This window comes from Mirounga angustirostris, unplaced genomic scaffold (genome assembly GCF_029215605.1).
Source record: "Mirounga angustirostris isolate CCGP_5_RB_7025 unplaced genomic scaffold, mMirAng1.0.hap1 SCAF_4, whole genome shotgun sequence".
NCBI lineage: Eukaryota > Metazoa > Chordata > Mammalia > Carnivora > Phocidae > Mirounga > Mirounga angustirostris.
The window spans coordinates 32,927,239-32,951,388 of NW_026991712.1; the positions used below are offsets into that span (position 1 = coordinate 32,927,239).

General features: G+C 37.4%; 1 protein-coding gene across 2 annotated transcripts in view; it reads left to right on the forward strand.

Moving 5' to 3' along the window:
- Nucleotides 1-13,342, forward strand: part of LRP12 (LDL receptor related protein 12) — a 73,699-nt gene extending 60,357 nt beyond the window's left edge. For both annotated transcript variants that reach the window (XM_045896077.3, XM_045896078.3), the window contains 4 exons: nucleotides 1,477-1,679; nucleotides 3,726-4,830; nucleotides 6,369-6,501; nucleotides 11,063-13,342. In XM_045896077.3, the coding sequence (XP_045752033.1) occupies nucleotides 1,477-1,679; nucleotides 3,726-4,830; nucleotides 6,369-6,501; nucleotides 11,063-11,929 (2,308 nt within the window). In that variant the 3' untranslated portion in view covers nucleotides 11,930-13,342. The remainder of the gene's footprint in view (nucleotides 1-1,476; nucleotides 1,680-3,725; nucleotides 4,831-6,368; nucleotides 6,502-11,062) is intronic.
- Nucleotides 13,343-24,150: the final 10,808 nt, after the last annotated feature.

Here is a 24,150-nt window from a genome sequence, read left to right on the forward strand (position 1 = left end):
CACTTCACAGAAAATGTAAGAATGGCCAATAAGCACATGAAAAGATGTTCAACATCATTAGTCCTCAGGGAAGTGCATAGAACCACAGTGAGAGATGTCAGTTCACGCCAACTAATGACAGGTTAAAAGGACTGACATCACCAGCTATTGGAGAGAATGTGGGTGCGGATATCTGTACATTTATCTTGCATTATAGACATGCCCCCAACAGGTACATGTTTATACTACATAGAGAATCTTTAAGTAAATAAGAAAAATTTCTGATGGATGAAGGATGATATAACAAAGCAATTCATAGGAAAAGAAATAGTAAACAGATTGGAAAAAATGTTTCAATCTCAGTAAATAAGGAAATGGAAAACAATTGGCAACAGTTTTTTAAAAAACAGAACATCCCAATTTTCCAGAGTCATGGAGTATAAGGTTCTTTCATAAGACTTAATGGAAATTAATTGGTATAAATATTTTTGTCAGTGTCTGTTAAATTTAAAGTGGAATTTTGTCTTTTGACCTAGCAATTCTACTTAGAAAACTATGTCCTAGAGAATTACTTGCTCATGTAGAGATACCTGGATAAGGATTCTTTGAAGCATAATAGTGGAAAACTGGAAACAATCAGATTATCTGGCAGTTTTTGCTATAGTTACTCACACTATTTAAAGAGGAAATATCCTGATGTAAAAATCTTTGAATAATTAATTTCATTATCACAGTTTAAGGCAAAGGCAAGGAGATAAAGTCAGAGATTCCCTTCTTGGTGGAGACCTATTATTGGAAAATAGTATCTTAGTTTCTCTTTTTTCATAGCAGTAGTTAATTTTGTATGTGCTCTTGACTTTTTTTGCATGCCCATATTTTGTAAACTATAAGATAATCTTTGACTGTAACATAACTTCTGTAAAAAAAAAAAAAATTCCCAAACTTAGAGATTTTTCACTATTGATACAGATTTTTTGTTTGTTCATTTTTACTTTTTTTACTTTCCTCGGGTTTGTGCTATTTGCTCCCTGAAAATGTAACCTGCAAACTTTTCACTAAGCAAGCAAATGAACCAGTCTAATCTAAGAGGAGGCTGACTTTCTGTGTGTACTTCAGTTTATCAGATTGTGGAATAGTGTCTCTAGTTCAAATACAGGACAGTTAGGATATTCTGAATTAGAAGTGGTCCTTCCTAAACACACACAGAAGAAAAAGAAACAAGGTGCCAACTAGTACCCATTTTTTTTTTAGCATTATTTTGGAGTCTGGTATTACATATGAAGAAGTATTGTTTGAGAATCTGGGAAAAAGATATAAACATTAGGAACATAGAAACAGTGTTATTGTTTGCTGGTGATAATGGTTGTATGCGTGGAAAACCCAGGACAATCAGTGAATATGGAGGCTTATAATAAAGTCCTCAGTTATATTGTATTATTATGAAATTTTTTCCAAAATTGCTCTTATTAATAGCCTTTTCTGACTTTTTATTTCTAGTTTTCAGGATTTTGATATTCAGGGGTCCAGAAGATGCAGTTTGGACTGGTTGACGATAGAAACGTACAAGAATACTGAAAGTTACAGAGCTTGTGGTTCGACAGTTCCACCACCATATATTTCTTCCCAAGACCACGTCTGGATCAGGTTCCATTCCGATGACAGTATCTCTAGAAAGGGTTTCAGACTGGCATATTTTTCAGGTGTGTTTTTAAAAAAGAAAAAAGATAATGAACAGAATTCTGTGGTGTTAAGTACCAAGTCACTTTGGGGCTAGTCTTCTAAAACAATTTCCATTTAGCCTCAAGGCTGTTGAGATTGAAGAAGGTTCAGGTGCTTTAGAGCACAGTCTCAAAAAGGTGTTTTGTATATTCTCATAAAATGATCAATTTTATAAGCTAAGGTCAACTTTCTTTTTTAAATATTTAAATACATTTATTTTAAAAGTAACTTTTTTTCCCTCGAGTGTTTACTGATATCCTGAAAGTTACTTCAGAAAGTATTTTTGTGTGTCTGAATTAACCATTGTCTTTACAGCTTCACAGAAAAGATATTGCATTTCACCTCCATGGTTTGTAGTATCAGAAGTCTTCTTATACTACTCTGAATCTTTTTTTTCAAAAAGTGTGACCAGATCATACATACGTGAATGACTCAGAGTATTAGAATTACATATACTTTTTGCTGAAAATCATTTTACATCTTATAAAATTTGTAATTGTCTTTCAGCAAATATGCAGCTTTTTCTCTTTTTTCTTACAAACACAGTCTTTGTAATACTTACTTAGCTTCTGAAGCACATTTTCTGTCTCCTCTTTACCAATAAGTAAGTTGTTAATGAAAAAGTAAGTATTGGGGCGCCTGGGTGGCTCAGTCGTTGAGCGTCTGCCTTCGGCTCAGGTCATGATCCCAGGGTCCTGGGATCGAGCCCCACATCGGGCTCCCTGCTCCGTAGGAAGCCTGCTTCTCCCTCTCCCACTCTCCCACTCTCCCTGCTTGTGTTCCCTCTCTAGCTATGTCTCTCTCTGTCAAATAAATAAATAAAATCTTAAAAAATAAATAAATAAATGAATAAAAAATTTTTTTTAAAAGTAAGTATTGTCATAAACATTGTTAGTTTTGGGGACCATAAGGCTCTAATGTTTGATTTTCTTCCCCTACCCCCTTATTGGTGTATATTTAGGATGGTACACTACAATAATTGGAATTTTATAGGTATTTCAAGTTTTTTTTCTCTCTCTCTCCCCTTACTATTTTGCTAAATAAATTTATACCTTTAGCTGAGATTCATGCAGTGTTTTGCTTTTGTGCAAAATATATATATATAAACAAGAACTAGAAAAGAATATGAAAAATATGAAAAAATTGATTTGGAAAGGTGATTATTATGGATGAATTTTTCTTTATTTCAATATGTCTGTCATTCTAATGATGTTTATACAATAAATTATTTAAAAATTTTAGGCAGTATAGTCTATTGGCTCATGTATCTTAGATTACTAAATGTTCTGCAGTAAAATAGCTCTCTACAAAAGCAGAATTGTTCTCCTCCCTTTTTTTTTTTTTCCAAGTTTTTATTTTAATTCCGGTTAACACACAGCATAATGTTGGTTTCAGGAGTGGTGAGAATTTAGTGATTCATCGCTTACATACAACACCCGGTGCTCCTCACAGCAAGTACCCATCACCCATTTTAAAGCCATCCCTTTACCCACCTCCCCTCCAGCAACCCCCGGTTTGTGTTCTCTTCACTTTGGGTCAGAATACAAACGTCTTCGTGGAACAAACAATAGGTGTTTAAAATAAATTGAATTGTTGAGCCAATATTAATTTGTTGAGTCAATATTAATTTGCTGTTAGAACCTAATCTATTTTTTATTTTTTTTTATTTATTTATTTTTTAAGATTTTATTTATTTATTTATTTGACAGAGAGACACAGCGAGAGAGGGAACACAAGCAGGGGGAGTGGGAGAGGGAGAAGCAGGCTTCCCGCGGAGCAGGGAGCCCGATGTGGGACTCAATCCCAGGACCCTGGGATCATGACCTGAGCCGAAGGCAGACGCTTAACGACTGAGCCACCCAGGCGCCCCCCTAATCTATTTTTTAAAATAAGATTTTTTAAACCCCTATCGCTTAGCCTTAGTTAATGTTTATTGTAAAAATACCACTTGCTGTTCTGTATCTTTTAAAAGAGCATGGTTTTTCCCTCCTTTCCTCTCCATCTCCGTCCTGCCCACACCCTCCCAGGGAAATCTGAAGAACCCAGCTGTGCTTGCGATCAGTTCCGCTGTGGCAACAGCAAGTGTATACCCGAAGCCTGGAAGTGCAATGGCATGGACGAGTGCGGGGACGGGTCTGACGAGGAGGTCTGTGCCCGAGGAGCCCATCCGCCGACGGCCGCTTCCTTCCAGCCCTGTGCCTACAACCAGTTCCAGTGTCTGTCTCGGTTCACCAAGGTTTACACTTGCCTCCCCGAATCTTTAAAATGCGACGGCAACATTGACTGCCTGGACCTCGGAGACGAGATCGACTGTGACATGCCGACCTGCGGGCAGTGGCTAAAATATTTCTACGGTACTTTCAATTCTCCCAATTATCCAGATTTCTATCCTCCCGGAAGCAACTGCACCTGGTTAATAGACACCGGAGATCATCGTAAAGTCATTTTACGCTTCACCGACTTTAAACTCGATGGTACTGGTTATGGCGACTACGTCAAAATATACGATGGATTAGAGGAGAATCCACACAAGCTTTTGCGGGTCTTAACGGCCTTTGATTCTCATGCACCTCTTACAGTTGTTTCTTCTTCCGGACAGATCAGGGTCCATTTTTGTGCCGACAAAGTGAACGCTGCAAGGGGGTTTAATGCCACTTACCAAGTAGATGGCTTCTGTTTGCCTTGGGAAATACCCTGTGGGGGCAACTGGGGGTGTTACACAGAACAGCAGCGCTGTGATGGGTACTGGCATTGCCCCAACGGAAGGGATGAAATAAACTGCACCATGTGCCAAAAGGAAGAATTCCCGTGTTCCCGAAACGGAGTCTGTTATCCTCGTTCTGATCGCTGCAACTACCAGAATCATTGCCCAAATGGCTCAGATGAAAAAAACTGCTTTTTTTGCCAGCCAGGAAATTTTCACTGTAAAAACAATCGTTGTGTGTTTGAAAGCTGGGTATGTGATTCTCAGGATGACTGCGGCGATGGCAGTGATGAGGAGAATTGCCCGGTAATTGTGCCTACCAGAGTCATAACTGCAGCCGTCATAGGGAGCCTTATCTGTGGCCTGTTACTGGTCATTGCATTGGGATGTACCTGTAAGCTCTATTCTCTGAGAATGTTTGAACGAAGGTCAGTATCAAGACAAAACTATAGAGGCTGTGCCTTCTACAATAAACATGGTCCCAGTATTTGCAATAGAACTGTAGCGCGATCAGCAATAGACTTTGGTTTTATACTATTTTTGGAAATAAATATCTTTCATGATTAATGAAATGAGTGTGAAAAGATTAAGACCCAAGAGGCTAAACACGTTTTAAAAACTAATAGAGTTATGAGGTGAGAAAAGCCAATCTGTATCTACCAGTTTCTGTTTTCAGATTAATCTGTTTTATAGGAACTTTGCAAGCTGCAGTTCTCAGTTGTAATGTTTAAACCTGTGTTTTTATAAATATGCATTCAACAGTTGCAAATATTTGAGACCCTACTGTGTTCACAGCACTATACAGATGAGTAGAAAAATGAGTAAGGCATAATCTGGCAGGCACTTTACAGTTAGGAGGAAGCCATTGGTGGGTGGAATAAAATGACAAAAATATAAATGCTGTAAGTGCTACAAAACAAAGTGGTATAAAAGTCAAAAGATACCTGATTTGATGAGGGGATATGGAAAGGCTTTTATTGAAGAAGTGCCATTTGAAATCTGTAAGTAGAATGTAGACAGGGAAAAGGTATTGTAGTTGAAAAAAGTAGCCTGGGAAAACGGCACAGAAGTAGGAATCCCCAGCATTGCTTGGAAAAGTAGCACCTCGTTCAAGTGTGTCTGGAGCCTAAGATACATATGAAGAGCTAAAAGGTAAAACTTAGAACACAGGACCAGTGTCATGTTGTGGAGGACCCTGAGGGCCATGTGTCAGAGTTCTCAGTAAGAAATGGTTAGGTATTAAAGGGTGACCTTCAGGGAAGGTTTTCTTCCATGTGGTGCAGGATAGACTGGACCTGGGAGAAGCTGTTGGCAGAGAGAGAGAGGTCCCTTAGGAGGCTATTGTGGAGACAATGACCCTGCATTCCGGGAGAGTTACAGATAATAGATTCAGTGAAGACCTTCATGTCCCAGACAGCTAAGCTAATAGATGCACAGAATCAAAGTAATCATGCTGCATCTTTTCTTTGAGCAAGTATAAATGGCCAGAAGACTTTTTACTACACTGCAGCATAAGAGCTCAATGAAGAAGAGTCCGAGGTCTTGAGTTTAAGAACAGGCTATGCCAGAAAGTGTATTAGCGACTCATTTCACTCTTTTTCCTCATCTATAAATTAAATGTGTTGAACTTGATGATTACTTTCACCTAAAATCCAAAGCCCCTTATGTTCTTAGGGGTTTAAAGATCTAATACCTTTACCTTTTATGGGGATTTCTAATTCATTAAAACTTAGTGATCCAAGCTCTTAGTATAAAGCACCATGAGGATAGACTGTCTTCGTCTTCTTTGTATTCTCAGTGTAGAAATGGTATAGATATTCAATAAATGTAGGTTGACTAAGCTTTAAATATGGTCAGATATATTAAGTTCAGATTGTTTTCATTGCTGATTAAAAAATGATTAGTTTGGCTTGCCCTTTTTTTTTTTTTTTTTTAACTCTTTTTATCCCCCTGTTTTCTCTCAAAGGTCATTTGAAACACAATTGTCAAGAGTGGAAGCAGAATTGCTAAGAAGAGAAGCTCCTCCCTCTTATGGACAATTGATTGCTCAGGGTTTAATTCCACCAGTTGAAGATTTTCCTGTTTGTTCACCTAATCAGGTATGTTGCATTTTATGATTTCTGTTTCATAAAATGAATTATATATTTGTATATATGATAAAGGAACTTTGTCATAATTTTTGCAGTCAAGTCAAGGATTAAATATATGGAGGATTTGAAATTTTAATTGTTTCATTGTATTTTAACAAATGCTACGAAATCAGTTTTTCATTCTTCTGATTTAGTTATGTGATTCTTAAGCATTTTACTGTTTAGGATGATTTGGTGCATTAAAATTCAGAAGTAAAGTTTGGTAAGTTATTTTCTATTTGAACTAAACATCTGGAAGATTGTTAAAATTAGTATGCTGTATTAGTATCATGCTAGATTAACTAGTTAATAAGTAAAAGTAATTGTAATTAAATAACATTTCCACCTGACTTGAGGGAAAACTTCTTCATAGCTAGATTTTACAGTGTTTAAGAATTCATACTATTTTCTTTAAATAGTGACTAGTAACATATTAGTAACATGCCGGTTAACTAGTTAATAATAAAAGTAATTGCAATGAAGTTAACATTTCCACCTGACTCAGGGGAAAACTTTTTCACAACTAGATTTTATAGTGTTTAAGAATTCATATCATTTTCTTTAAATAGTAACTCAGTCTTGATTAATGTTTCTGAATTCTTTAAATTTCTATCAGCATTTAAAAAATTTCTTTTTCAGGAACGACTGGGTAGATGGCTCAGTCAGTCAAGTGTTGGACTCTTGATCTCAGCTCAGGTCTTGATCTCAGGGTCGTGAGTTTAAGCCCCATAATGTTCTCCATTCTGGGCTTGGAGCCTACTAAAAATAAATAAATAATATATTACATTATATAATACATATTACATTATATAATACATATTATATTATATATATATATATTATATATAATTTCTTTTTCAAAGCTTAAATTATACCAGGGTTCATAAAGGTATAAGGACCTTACCCTTATGACTCCTGGGTGGCTCAGTTGGTCAAGTGTCTGACTCTTAATTTCGGCTCAGGTCATGATCTCAGAGTCATGGGATCAATCCCCACATCCGGCTCCTTGCTCAGTGGAGAGTCTGCTGGAGATTCTCTCTCCCTCTCCCTCTGTGCCCCCCCACCCCCATGCACATGCACTCTCTCTCTCTCTCTCTCTCAAATAAATAAATAAATCTTTAAAAAATTAAGGCATAAGGATGTATACATTTAAAAATGTAAATTCATCCAGAAATATTCATAAAAATTGATAAACATTGTTTTCCCAGTGATCTAATTCTGTGCAAAAATCCCAGTGATCTAATTTCTGGTAAATAAGATTTCTGATTACAGTCTGTCACCTTTATTTGGGTCTTTTAGGAAATATTTGGTGAATATTTATAGTTTTAAAAACATTTCCCCGGATGTAATTTGCTAAGTAAACAATTCAGAAGTTCCACTGGTTGGAATTTTGTGTGCAAAATAGGAAAAAGCTATATTCTTTTGACCATGTGGAAGGTTTCTTTTTAGGTAGGAACTCAAACAGTGGTTAATTCCACCCACCCACCCACTCCACCATCTGCCACCCACCACCCCTCCACCCTGAGGCTGCCTTTAAGAGTTTAGCTAATTGTGGAGTTAGAGGAAGCACAGTCTACACAAGGCAGCTCTCATCTTTATAGAAATTACAAGTTCAGGGGTTCCCAAAATGATTTTTAGTTTTGACAGTTCACTACATGGACTCAGAACCCACTGAAAGCTGTTATACTCATGGTTATGGTTAATTACAGGGAAGGACCTAGATTAAATCAGCCAAAGGAAAAGACACATAGAACAGGGTTCAGGAGGGTACCAAACACAGATCTTCCAGTTCTCCTCTCCCCATAAAGTCAAGACAGTGTTACTCTCTCAACACAGGTGTATGACAGTGTGCACAGAATATTGCCAAGTAGGGAAGCTCACCCAAGACTCGGCCTCCAGAGTTTTTACTGGGGCTCCAGCCCAGAGGTGTGATTAACCGCACATGTGGCTGATCTGTCTCCAGCCCCTGCAGAGTTTGACTGATAGTGCTGACCCAGAGCACCCACCCTGCATCACATTGCTGGTGTGGCTTCAGGCCTCCCCCTCAGACACAGCGGTCTCTGTATCTGTCTGGCCCAAGGCCCCAGGCAAGGACACCCCTGTCAGAGATGACATTGTAAGGGTTTGAGATCACATCCCAGAAGTAGAGGGCAAAAGTCAGACCTCACCTGGGTAAGGTTTAATTCTTTACTACATACTACACCATTCTTTAGATTTATAATTTACCCTTATGAGGAAATTCTACTTCAACAAAGTTTTAAAATAAAGTACATTTACGAATAGTAAACTAGATTTTATTCAGTTTATGAGATAAACCTTCAAGTTTAAAACTTTTGGTAATTCTTAAATTTTCATAAGAGTTTTTAAAAAGAAAAATAAGGGTGCCTGGGTGGCTCAGTTGGTTAAGCAACTGCCTTCGGCTCAGGTCATGATTCTGGAGTCCTGGGATCGAGTCCCACATCAGGCTCCCTGCTCAGTGGGGGGTCTGCTTCTCCCTCTGACCCTTCCCCTCTCATGCTCTCTGTCTCCCATTCTCTCTCTCAGATAAATAAATAAAATCTTTTAAAAATAAATAAATAAATAAATAAATAAAAAGAAAAATAATATTCTAAGTTACTGTCTCATTCAAAAATAGAAATGCTTTCTAAAGAATGCTTTCTTCTGCATCATAAACTGAAGAAGTATATAAAATTATTTCTAAAACATTCATGAGATCCCCTTATAGAATCTAATATTAAATTAATTTTAATTAAACAGACTTTTAACTAAGTAGAGGGGTTCACCTCACTGTGACAGACTGTAATGTGGAAGTCAGCATTGTTGATCTTGATGAGAGCTGCATAAAAGAGAAGCTTATCTGCAGAGCCTTCTGTTCGTTGCTGGGTGTAACATAGTGCTCACACAAAAGCCTTAGAACTTGAGTGCTAATGGTGAGGACCACATTTATAGAGAAGTTCCTTAAGGATGTGAACCTTTTTTTTTTTCTTTTTTAAATTTATAATTATGTACTTTTTTAAACATTTTTTTTATTTTATTATGTTATGTTAATCACCATACATTACATCATTAGTTTTTGATGTAGTGTTCCATGATTTATTGTTTGCGTATGACACCCAGTGCTCCATTAGGTACTTCTTAATTGGTGAAAAATCTCAACTCATTTGTATAGCAAATCCATGTATGCTGATACTCAGATTTCTTATTGACAATCTGTGCTTTACTAAGGCTAGATTATTAAATATTCCTGTGAAAGTAGTTTCTTTGCTTTCTCTGAATTATATTCCTGAGTTTATGTGTTACAAGTAAATTTAATACCCATCTGAAGAGAGATGAAGAGCCAGGCTATCACATCTTTCCTTTCCCTCTTTTCTTCTATGAGGGTAAAGGCAGGAGCTATTCATTTTGGCAGAAGGAAATTATATCATCATTGAAAAGGGAGTACATCGATTCACCATCCTTTCCTGGAAATACTGTGTTTTAAATACCAGATGCCACAAATGAAAACTGTTCCAAGTTTGAATACTCCTTTTTATAACCACTAGATGGAGCTTGAAGACTGTTTTAAATAAATGTTGTATGTCTTAAAAATAATCCATAAATGTATTCATCTAGGAAAAAGTAAATTTTCAAAGGATATGATAATTTATGCTTAACGCTAAGCTGTAGAAAATAAAACTTAATCTTTGAAGACCGAGAAGAGTCCAGATGTCTCAAATACCATTGTGTAGTGCTATAAGCAAATTCTTTTTAGCTTGTTTCCTGTGCTGTATTACAAATTAATTCTCTTATTTATGACAGTAAAAATCAATCTTCAGTGTCCAACAAATCCTTGAGAACCAACTGTGCAATATAACTTTCACATGTTTTAGAAAGCTTCAGTCTTGTAAATCAAATCTGACTTGTTCTATGTTTAAAAAAAAAAAAATGTAAAACAGATAAAGGGCCTAGTTTACCTTCCTAGCTAGAGAAGTATCAAATAATTTTGTATTTCAGCTTTGGTGCACTTTTAGAATTGGATTACAGGGGGCGCCTGGGTGGCTCAGTCATTAAGCGTCTGCCTTCGGCTCAGGTCATGGTCCCAGGATCCTGGGATCGAGCCCCGCATCGGGCTCCCTGTTCCGCCTGCTTCTCCCTCTCCCACTCCCCCTGCTTGTGTTCCCTCTCTCGCTGTCTCTCTCTGTCAAATAAATAAATAAAATCTTTAAAAAAAAAAAAAGAAGAATTGGATTACAATGTGCAGTTTTAAAATAAAATAGTTGTAACTGATATTAAACATCACTTTAAAGTCACATATATAAATAGTGAAGTGTCAAGAAAATCTAAAGCAAGTGAACAATGGTATAAGTTATAGATTAGATTCTGTAGTAGGGTGAACCTATATAGATGAGAGAATTTAATTCATCCTTCATAGACCCTAACAATCAATAATAGCATCTTTAACCACAGCACATTCTTATTCAAAGGGTGCTTTCTATTTTCACACTTCATTGTTAGCTATCTTAAGATCTTTTTTTTTTTTTTTTTTTTGTAGGCTTCTGTTTTGGAAAACCTGAGGCTAGCGGTACGATCTCAGCTTGGATTTACTTCAATCAGGCTTCCGATGGCAGGCAGATCCAGCAACATTTGGAATCGTATTTTTAATTTTGCAAGATCACGTCATTCAGGGTCATTGGCTTTGGTCTCAGCAGATGGAGATGAGGTCGTCCCTAGTCAGAGTACCAGCAGAGAACCTGAAAGAAATCATACTCACAGAAGTCTGTTTTCCGTGGAGTCCGACAACACAGACACAGAAAATGAGAGAAGAGATATGGCAGGAGCATCTGGTGGGGTTGCAGCTCCTTTGCCCCAAAAAGTCCCTCCCACAACAGCCGTCGAAGCAACAGTGGGAGCAAGTGGAAGTTCCTCAACTCAGAGTACCCGAGGTGGTCACACAGAGAATGGAAGGGATGCAACAAGTGTGGAGCCCCCGGGTGTGAGTCCAGCCCGTCACCAGCTCACAAGTGCACTCAGTCGTATGACTCAGGGGCTGCGCTGGGTACGTTTTACATTAGGGCGATCCAGCTCTATAAATCAGAACCAGAGTCCTTTGAGACAGCTTGATAATGGGGCACATGGAAGAGAAGAAGATGATGATGTCGAAATGCTGATTCCAGTTTCTGATGGAGCTTCAGACTTTGATGTGAATGACTGCTCCAGACCTCTTCTCGATCTTGCCTCAGATCAAGGACAAGGGTTTAGACAGCCATACAGCGCAACAAACCCTGGAGTAAGGCCAAGTAATCGAGACGGCCCCTGTGAGCGCTGTGGGATTGTCCACACTGCCCAGATACCGGACACTTGCTTGGAAGTAACACTGAAACAGGAGACGAGTGATGATGAGGCTTTGTTACTTTGTTAGGTACGGATCGCAGCAAGGGGGATTGTGTACAAGTTGGAGCAATATCCATTCGTTGTTTTGTAACTTTACAATTAAACTAGTTTTAATTTAAAAACAAAAAAGATGCAGGGTGATTTCTTATTATCATATGTTAGCCTGCATGGTTAAATTAAACAACTTGTAACTCTGTGAACTTCAGAGTTTACTATTTTAGCAGCTAAAATTGCATTATGTATTCATATTGTTCAATAATGTTCTTCCATTTGTTTCTAATTGTTTTTATCCTGGTACTGTAGTTCACAGTAGACGTATGGCTGCTGAAACTCATTTGACTGTCAGTTTCTCTCTCCTGTGTTAAAACATTTGTTTGTACAAAACAGTACCTTCATTTCATTGAACCCTTTATGCTGTTTGCCAATACATCTTGCAACTTAATATACCAGATGTTAAGGCTGTTAATGTACAAAAAAAGGCCCCTTATATTCACCTGTGTTTTTATTTGTATAACATTTGTCTAAATATTATTGGATTTCATCATAATATGAGCTTGTCAAAGGGAAAAACCTTGTCTAAAAATTTTTCTCTTAACGTTTAACATTCAGTGATGTGAAATTTAGATAGTTAGATAAATTAATGGCAAAAACAAAACTTTTATAGATTTTCTAATGTTGACTTTAATACTCTAATATGGTACAAACCAAATGGTAAAATCCCAAGTCATTTCTTTTTTCATCTCTATTTAGGGACAGAATTAAACAGATGAAGATACTCTACTATGCATTAAATCTTGAACTTTATAAAATATGTACAAAAATTGTACAAGATAAGTTCCAACTGGTAATGTCCTTCCCTGGTACAGGGTTATGCTTGTATTGGACCCTAGGGATTTGCACTAAAATCATATCAAGGTCACAGATGAGTTTAGTGCACAAGCACTATCACTTTAAATACTGTCATTTGCTATCACAATGACTATATATTTCCATAGCTTTGGGGGGGCATTTTTATTACAACTTGAAATTGCTTTGCTGGTTTCATATTTATTTGTTGTATTTAAAGACTGCATTATTGTAAGAGTGATTTTCAATATATTTTATTCATGGGGGGGATCGTGCTACATGTCAAAAAGCAAATTAAGAAATCATTCAGATCCACCCCCCCTTTTTAAGTAGAATGAATTGCAAACCCCGCATATTTTTTTATTGTCAATTCTTGTTTATTTATTCTTTAGCTGTCTGTTTTAGTAGCTTAATGATTGAGTATGAAAAAACGTATTTGTGTGTGATTATTGCTATTTATTAAATTTTCAGTACTTTGCTGAATGTCATTTTAAAGCATGTTTGAGGTCTTGTGTATTTGTCGTGTTATGCTGTCAGGAAGAACTGACTGAAATGTTTTAATATGTATCAAAAATTAAAATCACTTTTTTTTGTATTGCCTTGAGGTACTTTTTAAATCAGAGTTGCTGTTTATTTTTGTTGCATTTTTGTGCATACACAGATTCAGGCCATAAGATATGCCATGTGTCTAGAAGAAAAAAATGAAGGGTGGATAGTCTTCCTTAACCACTTTATAGTAAAGTAGTAGGTTACACCAGCACTCGAGGGTCAAAATTCCTAAGGAACTGAATAAATTTGCCTTTAAGAACACTGCTTCTTAATTAATGTTTCTTAGAAGATGCAATAACTGAATCAGTTCTCTTTTTATATGATTTTCAGATGCATTTCAGACCCTTATAGAATATTTTCCTGGCAGAATTTGCATTGCCTAATTAATCTTATTTAGGTCCTACTAATAATATACTATATTATATAGGTTTCTTGGTTTTGTTTTTGGCATGTCTTAATATCTTTTTTTAATTAACACACACATCTTCCTGGTTCAAACAGTACAAAGTAAGTCTCTCCCCTATCCCTGACACCCATCCAAAAACCCTCATTGGTTTTGATACCAATATTAAGGAAGTCCTTTCTGTTTATTAATTTTCTACCCACCTACCAGCCTGCCATTTTCTTATAGTTAGTAATATTACTTATTTTGTGTTTTCCAGTTACACAATTATATCTTCCAGTTTGCATACCTCTTTACATTTTAATTGCATTGTCTAGTACTTCTAGAACATGTTAAATATATAGTTAACCATGTTAAGGAGTATCCATTGATCCCTATGTTATAAAAAGCCAAGAATGCATGTTGAATTTTATCACATGCCTTATCACTATGGAGATGATCATATGATTTTTTTCTCCTTTCATCTTTTAATATGAATTTTATTAATATATTTTGTAATTTTGAACCATTCTTGCATTACTGAAATAAACTACTTGGCCGGGTGTATTATTTTAATATATTGCTAGAATTATATTTTATTTCGGGTATTTGCAACTGTATTCATCAATGAGATTAGTCTATAGTTTGTGTGCTGTCTTTAGGAGGTCTGGTTATTAATTTTATGCTGGAGAATTTACAGACTTCCTCTGCTCTGGAACAGTTTAAATTGCATTGGAATGAATGTTCCTTAAAATTTCAGTGAAATTATCTGGGCCTGATGGATGTTTGGCAAATAGCTCTTTGACAATTTTGTTGGTATCTTCTGTGGTAATTGGTCTGTGTAGTTTTTGTATCTTAACTGAGATCATAAGTCATCCATTTCACCCAGGTTTTCAAATTTAGTTGCCTAGAGTTGAGCAGAGTTATCTCTTTCTCATTTGTGCATGTGGCTCTCCCTTGTTTATTATGTTTGCTCCTTTATTTTCTTAATTAAGATAGCTAAAAGTTGACCTTTTAAAACATTTTTTGTTTGGGGCGCCTGGGTGGCTCAGGCATTAAGCGTCTTCCTTCCGCTTGGGTCATGATCCCAGGGTCCTGGGATCGAGCCCTGCATCAGGCTCCCTGGTCGGCGGGAAGCCTGCTTCTCCCTCTCCCACTCCCCCTGCTTGTGTTTCCTCTTTCGCTGTCTCCCTCTCTGTCAAATAAATAAAATCTTTAGAAAAACAAAACAAAAACATTTTTTGTTTCTCCCAGAGTCTTATGTTTTGAATGTCTCTATTCTTTGCTTTTTCTGTTTTCCAATTAACTGACTTTCACTTTAGTAAATTTCCCACTTTTTGCTTTTCTTAGTTCATTTGCTGTTTTTTTCCCTAACTCCTTGAGTTAGAACTTCATTCATTCATTTTTATTTCCTAATTATTAATATGAGATTTAAGGTGTAGACTTAATTCTGAGCACTGCTTAAGCTGAAGCACTTAGATGTATTGGTGTTGCCATTACTTTTATATTCTATGTGTTTCGAAGTTTCAGTATTCATTTCCTCTTTAATCCAAAAGTTGTATTACAGAAGAAAGTTTTTTCCTTTTTTCTTTGCTCTTTTTTTCTCAGATAATGGGATTTTTGGTGTAATAGTTTTGTTTTCTGATTCTTGTATTTTCATTTTTATGGCATCAAGATCAGAAAATGTTATGTGTATTATTTGCAGAGATTTGAGGAGTTTATTGTTCTTTCTCAATTTTTAAAATTTTCCAGGAACACTTTTAAAAAATGTATTCTCTGTTTAAAGGATACAGATCTTAGTAGATATTACTCAGATTTATCATGTTGTTTAGATCTTCTCCACAGTACTTTGTCTTGTCTCAATCTATCACAGTTCCAGGATTAATTTGGAAGAGACTAGAAACCAAAGAGACTGTGTTAGGGTTCTATGGGCCCCAGCCCTTACGTTAATCAGCCAGGACTGAGAACATAAGCATAGGATGAAGGGGGGTCTTTCTACAAGCTGTTGAGGTTTTAGTCTCTACTGCTGCTTACACCATCATCCACTGTTAAGCCGGAAGTAAATGGGCAAGGCAGGTTAAAAAGAGTACTGTACATTCAATATGCTAGGTATTCGTTGAGTGCTGTTTACAAGAGTTTACCTTACTGCTGCTCCTTTCTGGCTGCTTGCTCGTTCCTTCACACCCTTGCTCCTGAACTTCAAGAGAGAAGATGACAGCAACTTCATAGGACCTGTTTTACTCACCCTGTTTAAAAATTAATAGAAGCAGGCAGTAGAGAGAAAGGCTGGTTCTCAGAATAACTGCACCCTTGTTCAGAAATAGCTTCCTTATGTGAAAAAAATAAATAGCATACAAATTACAAATTGCTTGTGAATATTGGCATGGGTTGGATGTTGGTTGATTACACTTTTTTCTAAGGTCCTCAACATTCAAGGTAGAATGAGGCAAAGTAAAATTCACAGAATTTTAGAACTGGAAGGAATCTTTGAAAAGGAAGTAACTAAAATAAATAAAATAAATAATAAAAATAAAAGGGAAGTAACAGACATAGCTGACTAATCAAGAATGTTTTCAACTTCAATGAAATACGTATTTATATCTTATAAACCATCTATGCATACATGGTTTAACTATTATGTGATGTTAAGGATTTTTTTTTTACAGGTCATTCTTTTGACATATTTTGACACATACCTGACCTAAATGAGTGTATCCCATGTTCACACTAACAAAGGCCATTTTTTTTAACATTTTTAAATTTAAATTCAATTAATTAACATATAGTGTATTACTAGTTTCAGAGGTAGAGGTCAGTGATTCATCAGTCTTATATAATATCCAGTGTTCATTACATCATGTGCCCTCCTTAATGTCCATCGCCCAGTTACCCCATCCCCCACCACTCCCCTCCAGCAACCCTGTTTGTTTCCTATGATTAAGTCTCTTACAGTTTGTCTCTGTCTCTGATTTCGTCTTGTTTTATTTTTTCCTCTCTTCCCCTATGATCCTCTGTTTTGTTTTTGAAGGCCATTTCTAAGTCCTCTACCACCAGCTGCTTTTTCATCATAGGAAAGAATCCTCAAAGCACTTATTTACCCATTGTTGAGTGCCTACCGTTTGCCAAGTCTTTTGTATGTATCTTTGGATCTTCACAGTCCTCTGTAATATAAACTACATATTACTTTCATCTACCCAAGGACACAATAATAAGCACAAAACGAAGAATTGACCTTACTTAGTCTTGTCTGACTCAACAGTCATCTTGTGAATGAGATGAATCATAAAATGAAGTAATATCAGTAAAGAAAAATACCCACCTTCAAATTGGCGCTAACAGACCTGGATTACTGACAAACTCACTGAGCCTCAGCTTCCTTGTTTTAAAATAAGGACAATAATAGCTACCTCATAAGATTGTGAGGAATAAATTAAGATAACATTTGTAAAGGCCTTTGCACATGTTTTGGTCATCTATTGCTGTGTAACAAACTTTATGCTTAAAGCAACCACAAGTTATTCAGTTTGCTCACAAATCAGTAACTTGGGCAGCGCTCAGTGGAATTGGTTCATCCTGCTCTTGGCATCCACGGGGGCTGCAGGACAGACATACTCCCAAAAGAGCTCACCGATGATTGACAAGTCTGCTGGCTGTTGGCTGGGAGCTCAGCCAGGGCCACCAGCCAGGAGGCTTGGAGCCTCTCCATGTGGGCCTCTCCAAGGGCTGCTTGTGTTTCCTTACAATATGGAAATTGGGATCCAAGAATGAGTGTTCCAAGCACCTGCCGAAGCTGCAAGTCTTCTTATGACCTAGTCCCAGAAGGTTCAGGATGTCACCTCCTATATGTAGTCACACAAGTCACTGAGGCCAGCCCAACAGAAAGTGATAGACTCCACTCTCAATAGTGGACATAGCGGAGAATTTGTGGCATCTGTAATTACCACAGCACAGTATCTGATACATAAGAAACACTAACTTGCCAGTGAATAGTTTCAGAAAAACAGTGTTACAGTCCCAGTAAGAAGCTCATTTGCCAAAAGGATATCAAATCAACGCGGCTCTTCGTGCCAAGTACGTCAATTGTGCTTATATTGATTCAAATACAAAGGTAAAACAATCAGTGCATATTTAAATAAGTATTTAGGCAGTGATAAATGGTAACAATGAGTTCTTTTTCAGCTATATTTAAAATAACTTCTATTCCAACATGTTATCATAACCTATAAAATCTTTATTTTTAAATTTAGTAGAGGCGACATAGTAGGTAACAGAGCATCTGGATTTTAATCCTGCCCTGCCTATTATGTGTGATCTCTAGCAAGCCCCTTGATCACTCCGCACTTCAGTTCTTCATCTGTAAATGGAGATAATAGGGCTGTTGGTGGATTCAATAAATTAAAATATGTAAAGCTCTTGTAGCAGTACCTGGCTCGTGTTTGCTGCTATTGTCTATTCAACAGAGAACATCTCTGAAGCTTGAATTAAATGAGAAATGGTGTGTGAAACATCCTGAAAGAGTTGTGGTTTCTAAAGATCATGAAAGTGTACTTACCGCAAATGCTTCTGAGCACAGCCACTTCCCCTGGAATCATGGACGTGAACTGCAACCCAGGATAAAAGTCAAAATGAGAGCAAGAAAAGGGAGAAGAAACTATAGCACCTCTCTTGGGATGAGTTGAAGGGAATTCCCAGATGGAGGAGGCAGAGGATCCTGCTGAGGAAATTACCTTAGTGACTGAATCAGGAGTTATGGGTTTTTTTTTTTTAAGATTTCATTTATTTGAGAGAGAGACAGCACGAGACTGGGGGCAGGGTCAGAGGGAGAAGCAGACTCCCCATTGAGCAGGGAGCCTGATGCGGGACTCGATCCTGGGACTCCAGGATCATGACCTGAGCTGAAGGTAGTCGCTTAACTGACTGAGCCACTCAGGTGCCTCTGGAGTTACGGGTTATGAGACTCATAGAACCTAGTGATTTTCAGATCACTTCGTTCCTTCATTGTAGCAAACACTGCTGGCTGTGTACCCAACATGCAGCAGCAAAGGAGCCTCATTCTAAAGGTGTGGGGAAAGGACGAGAAATAGCCTCAGGTCTCTGAGCAACGGTACAAGCCTTCGCTTGGCTCCCTTGATCGCCAGTTCCATGAAAATCACCTGTATGTAGTAAGCTTCTCAGTTACCCACAGAGTAATCCACTCCTAACTTGTCAACCAGTTCTTAAATTGGGAATAATAGCTGTGGGCTGGAGGATTAAATGAGATAATATATACAAACAAGTTAGAACAGGGACGGTTACATGCAGTGTAGTGCCCAGAAGCACTGATTGCTATGGTTGGTGGTCGAGTTATTAATAAACTGCTGGCCCTGTTCTCTGCCAAAGTAATGTAACAGTTATAATATAAAATATAAAACTGTTTATAGCAGTTATATTTGAACAAAAGGCTTTCAGGATCAATAAATTTGGAAACCAGTGCTGGAATATCATAGAACCAAGTCACCCTATGCTAACCAACAGTACACATGGTTTATTGATATTGAAATAAATATATTTTGAAAAGATTTACTAAGAGTGATTTCAAGTAAAGATACTGAGATGTCGGGCGCCTGGGTGGCTCAGTTGGTTAAGCGACTGCCTTCGGCTCAGGTCATGATCCTGGAGTCCCTGGATCGAGTCCCGCATCGGGCTCCCTGCTCTGCAGGGAGTCTGCTTCTCCCTCTGACCCCCCCCCCATGCTCTCTCTCTCTCTCTCTCATTCTCGCTCTCAAATAAATAAATAAAATCTTTAAAAAAAAAAAAAAGATACTGAGATGTCAACGGGGTTGAATCTTCCCACATATAGGAGGGAGGCTCAAGCCCAAAGAAGCTTAATATTTTCCTAAAAGTGACATGGAAGCTTCACTAAGGACGAATACAGTGAGCTGGAAAAGCCTGGGCTTTGGAGTCAGACCCATCACAGTCTGAATCCCAGCTCTGCTGCTAAAGAGTTTTATAACTGAATAAATCACTTGATCTCTCCAAGGCTTGTTGTCTCATCTGGAACATGGCATAATACCTACCCTTAAGGGTTATTACTGTAAGGATTAAACAAAAGAAAAAGAAAAAAAGAGACTATGCAAAAGCCTTTCCCAGAGCATAAGAGGTTGAGAATGAATTTTAATTGCCAGTATTACAGATTCATTTTCCAAATTAAAACAACTTTTTTTTTGTTCTTCCCTCCATTGTGTATAATACATTTTGGGTGTTAGTAGAGCCCTTTGAAAGAGCAGATTTCCTACATCAGCCATTGTCCTGTTTTCTTGATTACAGGACCACTTAGGTCTGTATCTCAGTGAAAAGTGGTATCTTGGCACAGACATCTATTTTATTTTACAAAGGCCAAAATGAAGAATTTCCATAGAGCTCCAAACAGGAAAGATGTGACTACATGTTATGGACTTAGTAACATGTGTTGAGCTAGTATAAACACCAGACTTTCAGGGAAGTTATTTCTATCCAGAAACTATGGTAATAAGCACCTTATAAATAATATTCAAAAACATTTTGCAACTTCACTACAATAGGATCATGTATATTTCTATCTTATCTGCCGAGCTCTGATTTCAAAGAACATAGAAATTTCTTTTTTTTTTTAAGATTTTATTTATTTATTTGAGAGCGAGAATGAGAGAGAGAGAGAGCATGAGAGGGGGAGGGTCAGAGGGAGAAGCAGACTCCCTGCGAAGCAGGGAGCCCGATGCGGGACTCGATCCCGGGACTCCAGGATCATGACCTGAGCCGAAGGCAGTCGCTTAACCAACTGAGCCACCCAGGCGCCCCGAACATAGAAATTTCTTACCTATTTGACTTTTAGATTTAGTTTTTCAAAGTCTGACTTAAATATAGATGTTGTATTGGTTATTGTGCTTTGTATGAGTTTTAACTCCATTGTGTTCCTATTAGTTTCCTTTGGCTGGAATTGCATTATTGCTGTTTTTTATTGAGATGTCACCATACAATATAATTTCCATCTCTCTAGCTCATGAGTTGCCGCTAGAATTGTTAGCCAAGTGTGCAAAGTGATTCAATGTAACCATTTTCTTGATTTGGAGTGGAAATAAGCATCCATGTATTGAGTACTTCCTGAGTACCAACCATAGTACTAGATGCCTTATGTCTGTCATTTCTAATCCACAGAACATACCTGTATGACAGATATTGTCCTCTGAATCATCATCAACAGTATCAGTAAGTGCCTTTGTTATTGATATTGGAAAGAGTATAACTCTTGAAACACAAACTAATTCTTTACTATATTTTCACAAAGAGAATAATGGAGAAATTTTACTTTATAGTTAAGATTTTATTACAGTCATAGAGTAAGGATTTCTGTTTTATTTGGAACCACGTTTGCTTTATTAAAAACACAAAAAGGTTAAAAAACAACCACTTCACAATCTAGGATGGCTATAATCACACAGAGCAGGAATAACAAGTGTTGGCAAGAATATGGAGAAACTGGAACCCTCATGCCTCACTTGTGGGAATATGAAAATGGTGCAGCCATTCTGGAAAGCAGTTTGGCAATACCTCAAAAGTTAAATATAGAGCTACCATATGACCCTGAAATCCCGCTCCGAGGTATATACCCAAAGAAATGAAAACATATGTCCACATAAAAACTTGTATGTTTTTATAGTAGCATTATTCATAATATGTTTATAGTAGCATTATTCATAATAACCAAAAAGTAGAAATAACCCAAAGGTACATCATTTGATAAATGGATAAAAGTGTGATATATCCAGAAAATGAAATATGACTTGGCAATAAAAAGGAATGAAGTAGAAAAACATTCTACAACATGAATAAACTTGAAACCATTATGCTAAGTGAAAGACGTCAGTGACAAAGGACCACAAATTATATGACCTTATTTATATGAAATGTCTTGAAATCTATAGAGACAAAAAGTAGATTATTGGTTGCCTAGGGCTAGGAAATGGGGAGTTGGGGGAGTTAGGGTTGGTGACTTCTAATGGGTACAAGTTTCTTTCAGGGTTGATAAAAATATTCTGAAGATAGATTAGGTGAATGTTGCAAAACATTGTAAGTATATTAAAAACCACTGAATGGAACACTTCAAATGGGTGAACTTTGTGATATGTAATTTATCTCAATAAAGCTGTTAATGATTAGAGAACAAAAACACAAACAATATTCCTTTTCTCCTTTTGCTTTTAGAATTAGGTCTAAGCTATTCCTGTATAAATAATCTTGCTTATTCTGCAGGATAAAAGTAATTTTTTTTCAAATTAAAGACAGAAAATACTGTCTTCATCTATTTAGCAGTATAATATAGTGGTTGTCAGTTCCATTGGCCTTGAAATCTGATCAACTAACTGTATTACTCTGGCAATTAACCTCTCTTAACCATAGTTTTCACATCTGTAAAATGGAAGTAAGATTTCCTACCTCATTGGAGTTCCTGTCGACATGAGAGAACATATGAGGGCCTGAGCCCAGGGCCTAGTGGATTCAAATTCAACAATTAATTATTCCATAAATATTTACGGAATAAATATTCCATAAATATTTGCTCAAGCTATATGCTCTTGAAGTCATAATGTGAAAACTTTGTTTAATGTGAGAAATATATTTTGTAAATCTAGAAAGTTCTAATATAAAGTTATAATATGAAACTACACTTGTATATTAACATGTCCCCAAAATGATGCATTAGTCATATTCAAGGAAACAAAGAAACGATTTCTTTTCCTTTCCAACTTTAAAGGAAGGATAATAACTATATATAAATAGAGATATAAGGTCACCAGGAGTGGCTTATCTGTTACTTACACAAGTTGCTGAACAAACCAAAGGAATAGTTGGCCTTTTCAAGAAGCCATCTAGTGGTTTATTCTAGCATTTACAGTTATTTATTTTGCAAAGCAATTAGTTGATTACTTGTTTATCATACCACTCAAATGAACTTCTTTGAAGGCAAATGTATGAATTGAAAAGAAAATAAGGCTGGCACTCAGTTTGGAGCGCCAAAGAAGTCTAAAAGAAACTTTTTAACTGTGACCTGATTAATGTGGACCAAATGCTGCAAAATCCCTCCGAAGAGTCCTGTACTGTGATATTGACAAGGTGAACATGAACTACGTGAGCTCTTCTTAAAGAAGGTGCCACCGAGAGGTCTGTGATCACACAGATAAATATGGTGCAGTTTATGTTTTCCAGGAGGTCACAGATTAGCGCCCTTAAGTACACAGTTACATAACAGATGGGTAGTTAGGTATTATCCTTGACCTCCAGCAACATTTTCCCTGCGTCTGTCCCGTCTAGTACTAAGCTCTTCTTACAGGAAAAGAGTAATCTTCTCCCAAGAAGTATTTAAATGAACAACTTTTTTTTTTTTAATTTTATTTATTTATTTGAGAGAGAGAGAATGAGAGACAGAGAGCATGAGAGGGAGGAAGGTCAGAGGGAGAAGCAGACTCCCTGCCGAGCAGGGAGCCCGATGCGGGACTCGATCCCGGGACTCCAGGATCACGACCTGAGCCGAAGGCAGTCGCTTAACCAACTGAGCCACCCAGGCGCCCCAAATGAACAACGTTTTTAATGAAGAAGGACGATATACAACTCCATCACCTTATGTGAGAGAAATAAAAGTATGAAATGAGAGGGCAGAGACCGTGCAGAGGTCGGAAGGCTCTGCGCCAGAGGGCGCGGGCAGAGGTGGGGCCAGGGCCCGTAAGAGGCGCCGCCCCCTGCCTGCTGTGTGTGTATCTCATGCTCCCGCCTGTCCGCGGATTGCTCCACATCTGCCAGGCTCAACACGGCCATGTCTGCATCACTTTACACCGTGTTGGGAAGGCTCCAGCACAGCGCCTGTTAGCCCTGCTTCAGCCCCAGGTGTGGCCTGGAGTAAATCCCAGTAAGGTCTGCCTTGAATCCCTTTTGCTTTAGATCTTGACAGCATCGGGGACGGGGAGGGGGGCTTGCTTTAGATATAGGGCACAGGAAGAGTGCCACTAAGTTGAAGATGACATTTATTTTTTTATTACTATTTTTAATTAAATTTTAGTTAACATACAGTACAACATTGTTTTCTGGAGTAGAATTCAGTGATTCGTCACTTATATACAGCACCCAGTGCTCATCACAAGTGCCTTCCTTAATACCCATCACCCATTTAGCCCATCCCCGCCCACCTCCCCTCCAGCCACCCTCAGTGTGTTCTCTATCGTCAAGAGTCTCTTATGGCTTGTTTCCCTCTCTCCTTTTTTTCTTTTCTTCCTTCCCCTATGTTGATCTGTTTTATTACTTAAATTCCACATATAAGTGAAATCTCATGGTATTTGTCTTTCTCTGACTTAGCATAATACACTTTAGCTCCATTCACATCATTGCAAATGGCAGGATTTCTTTCTTTTTTTTTTTTTTTTTGATGGCTGAGTAATGATATTCCATTGTATATGTATACCACG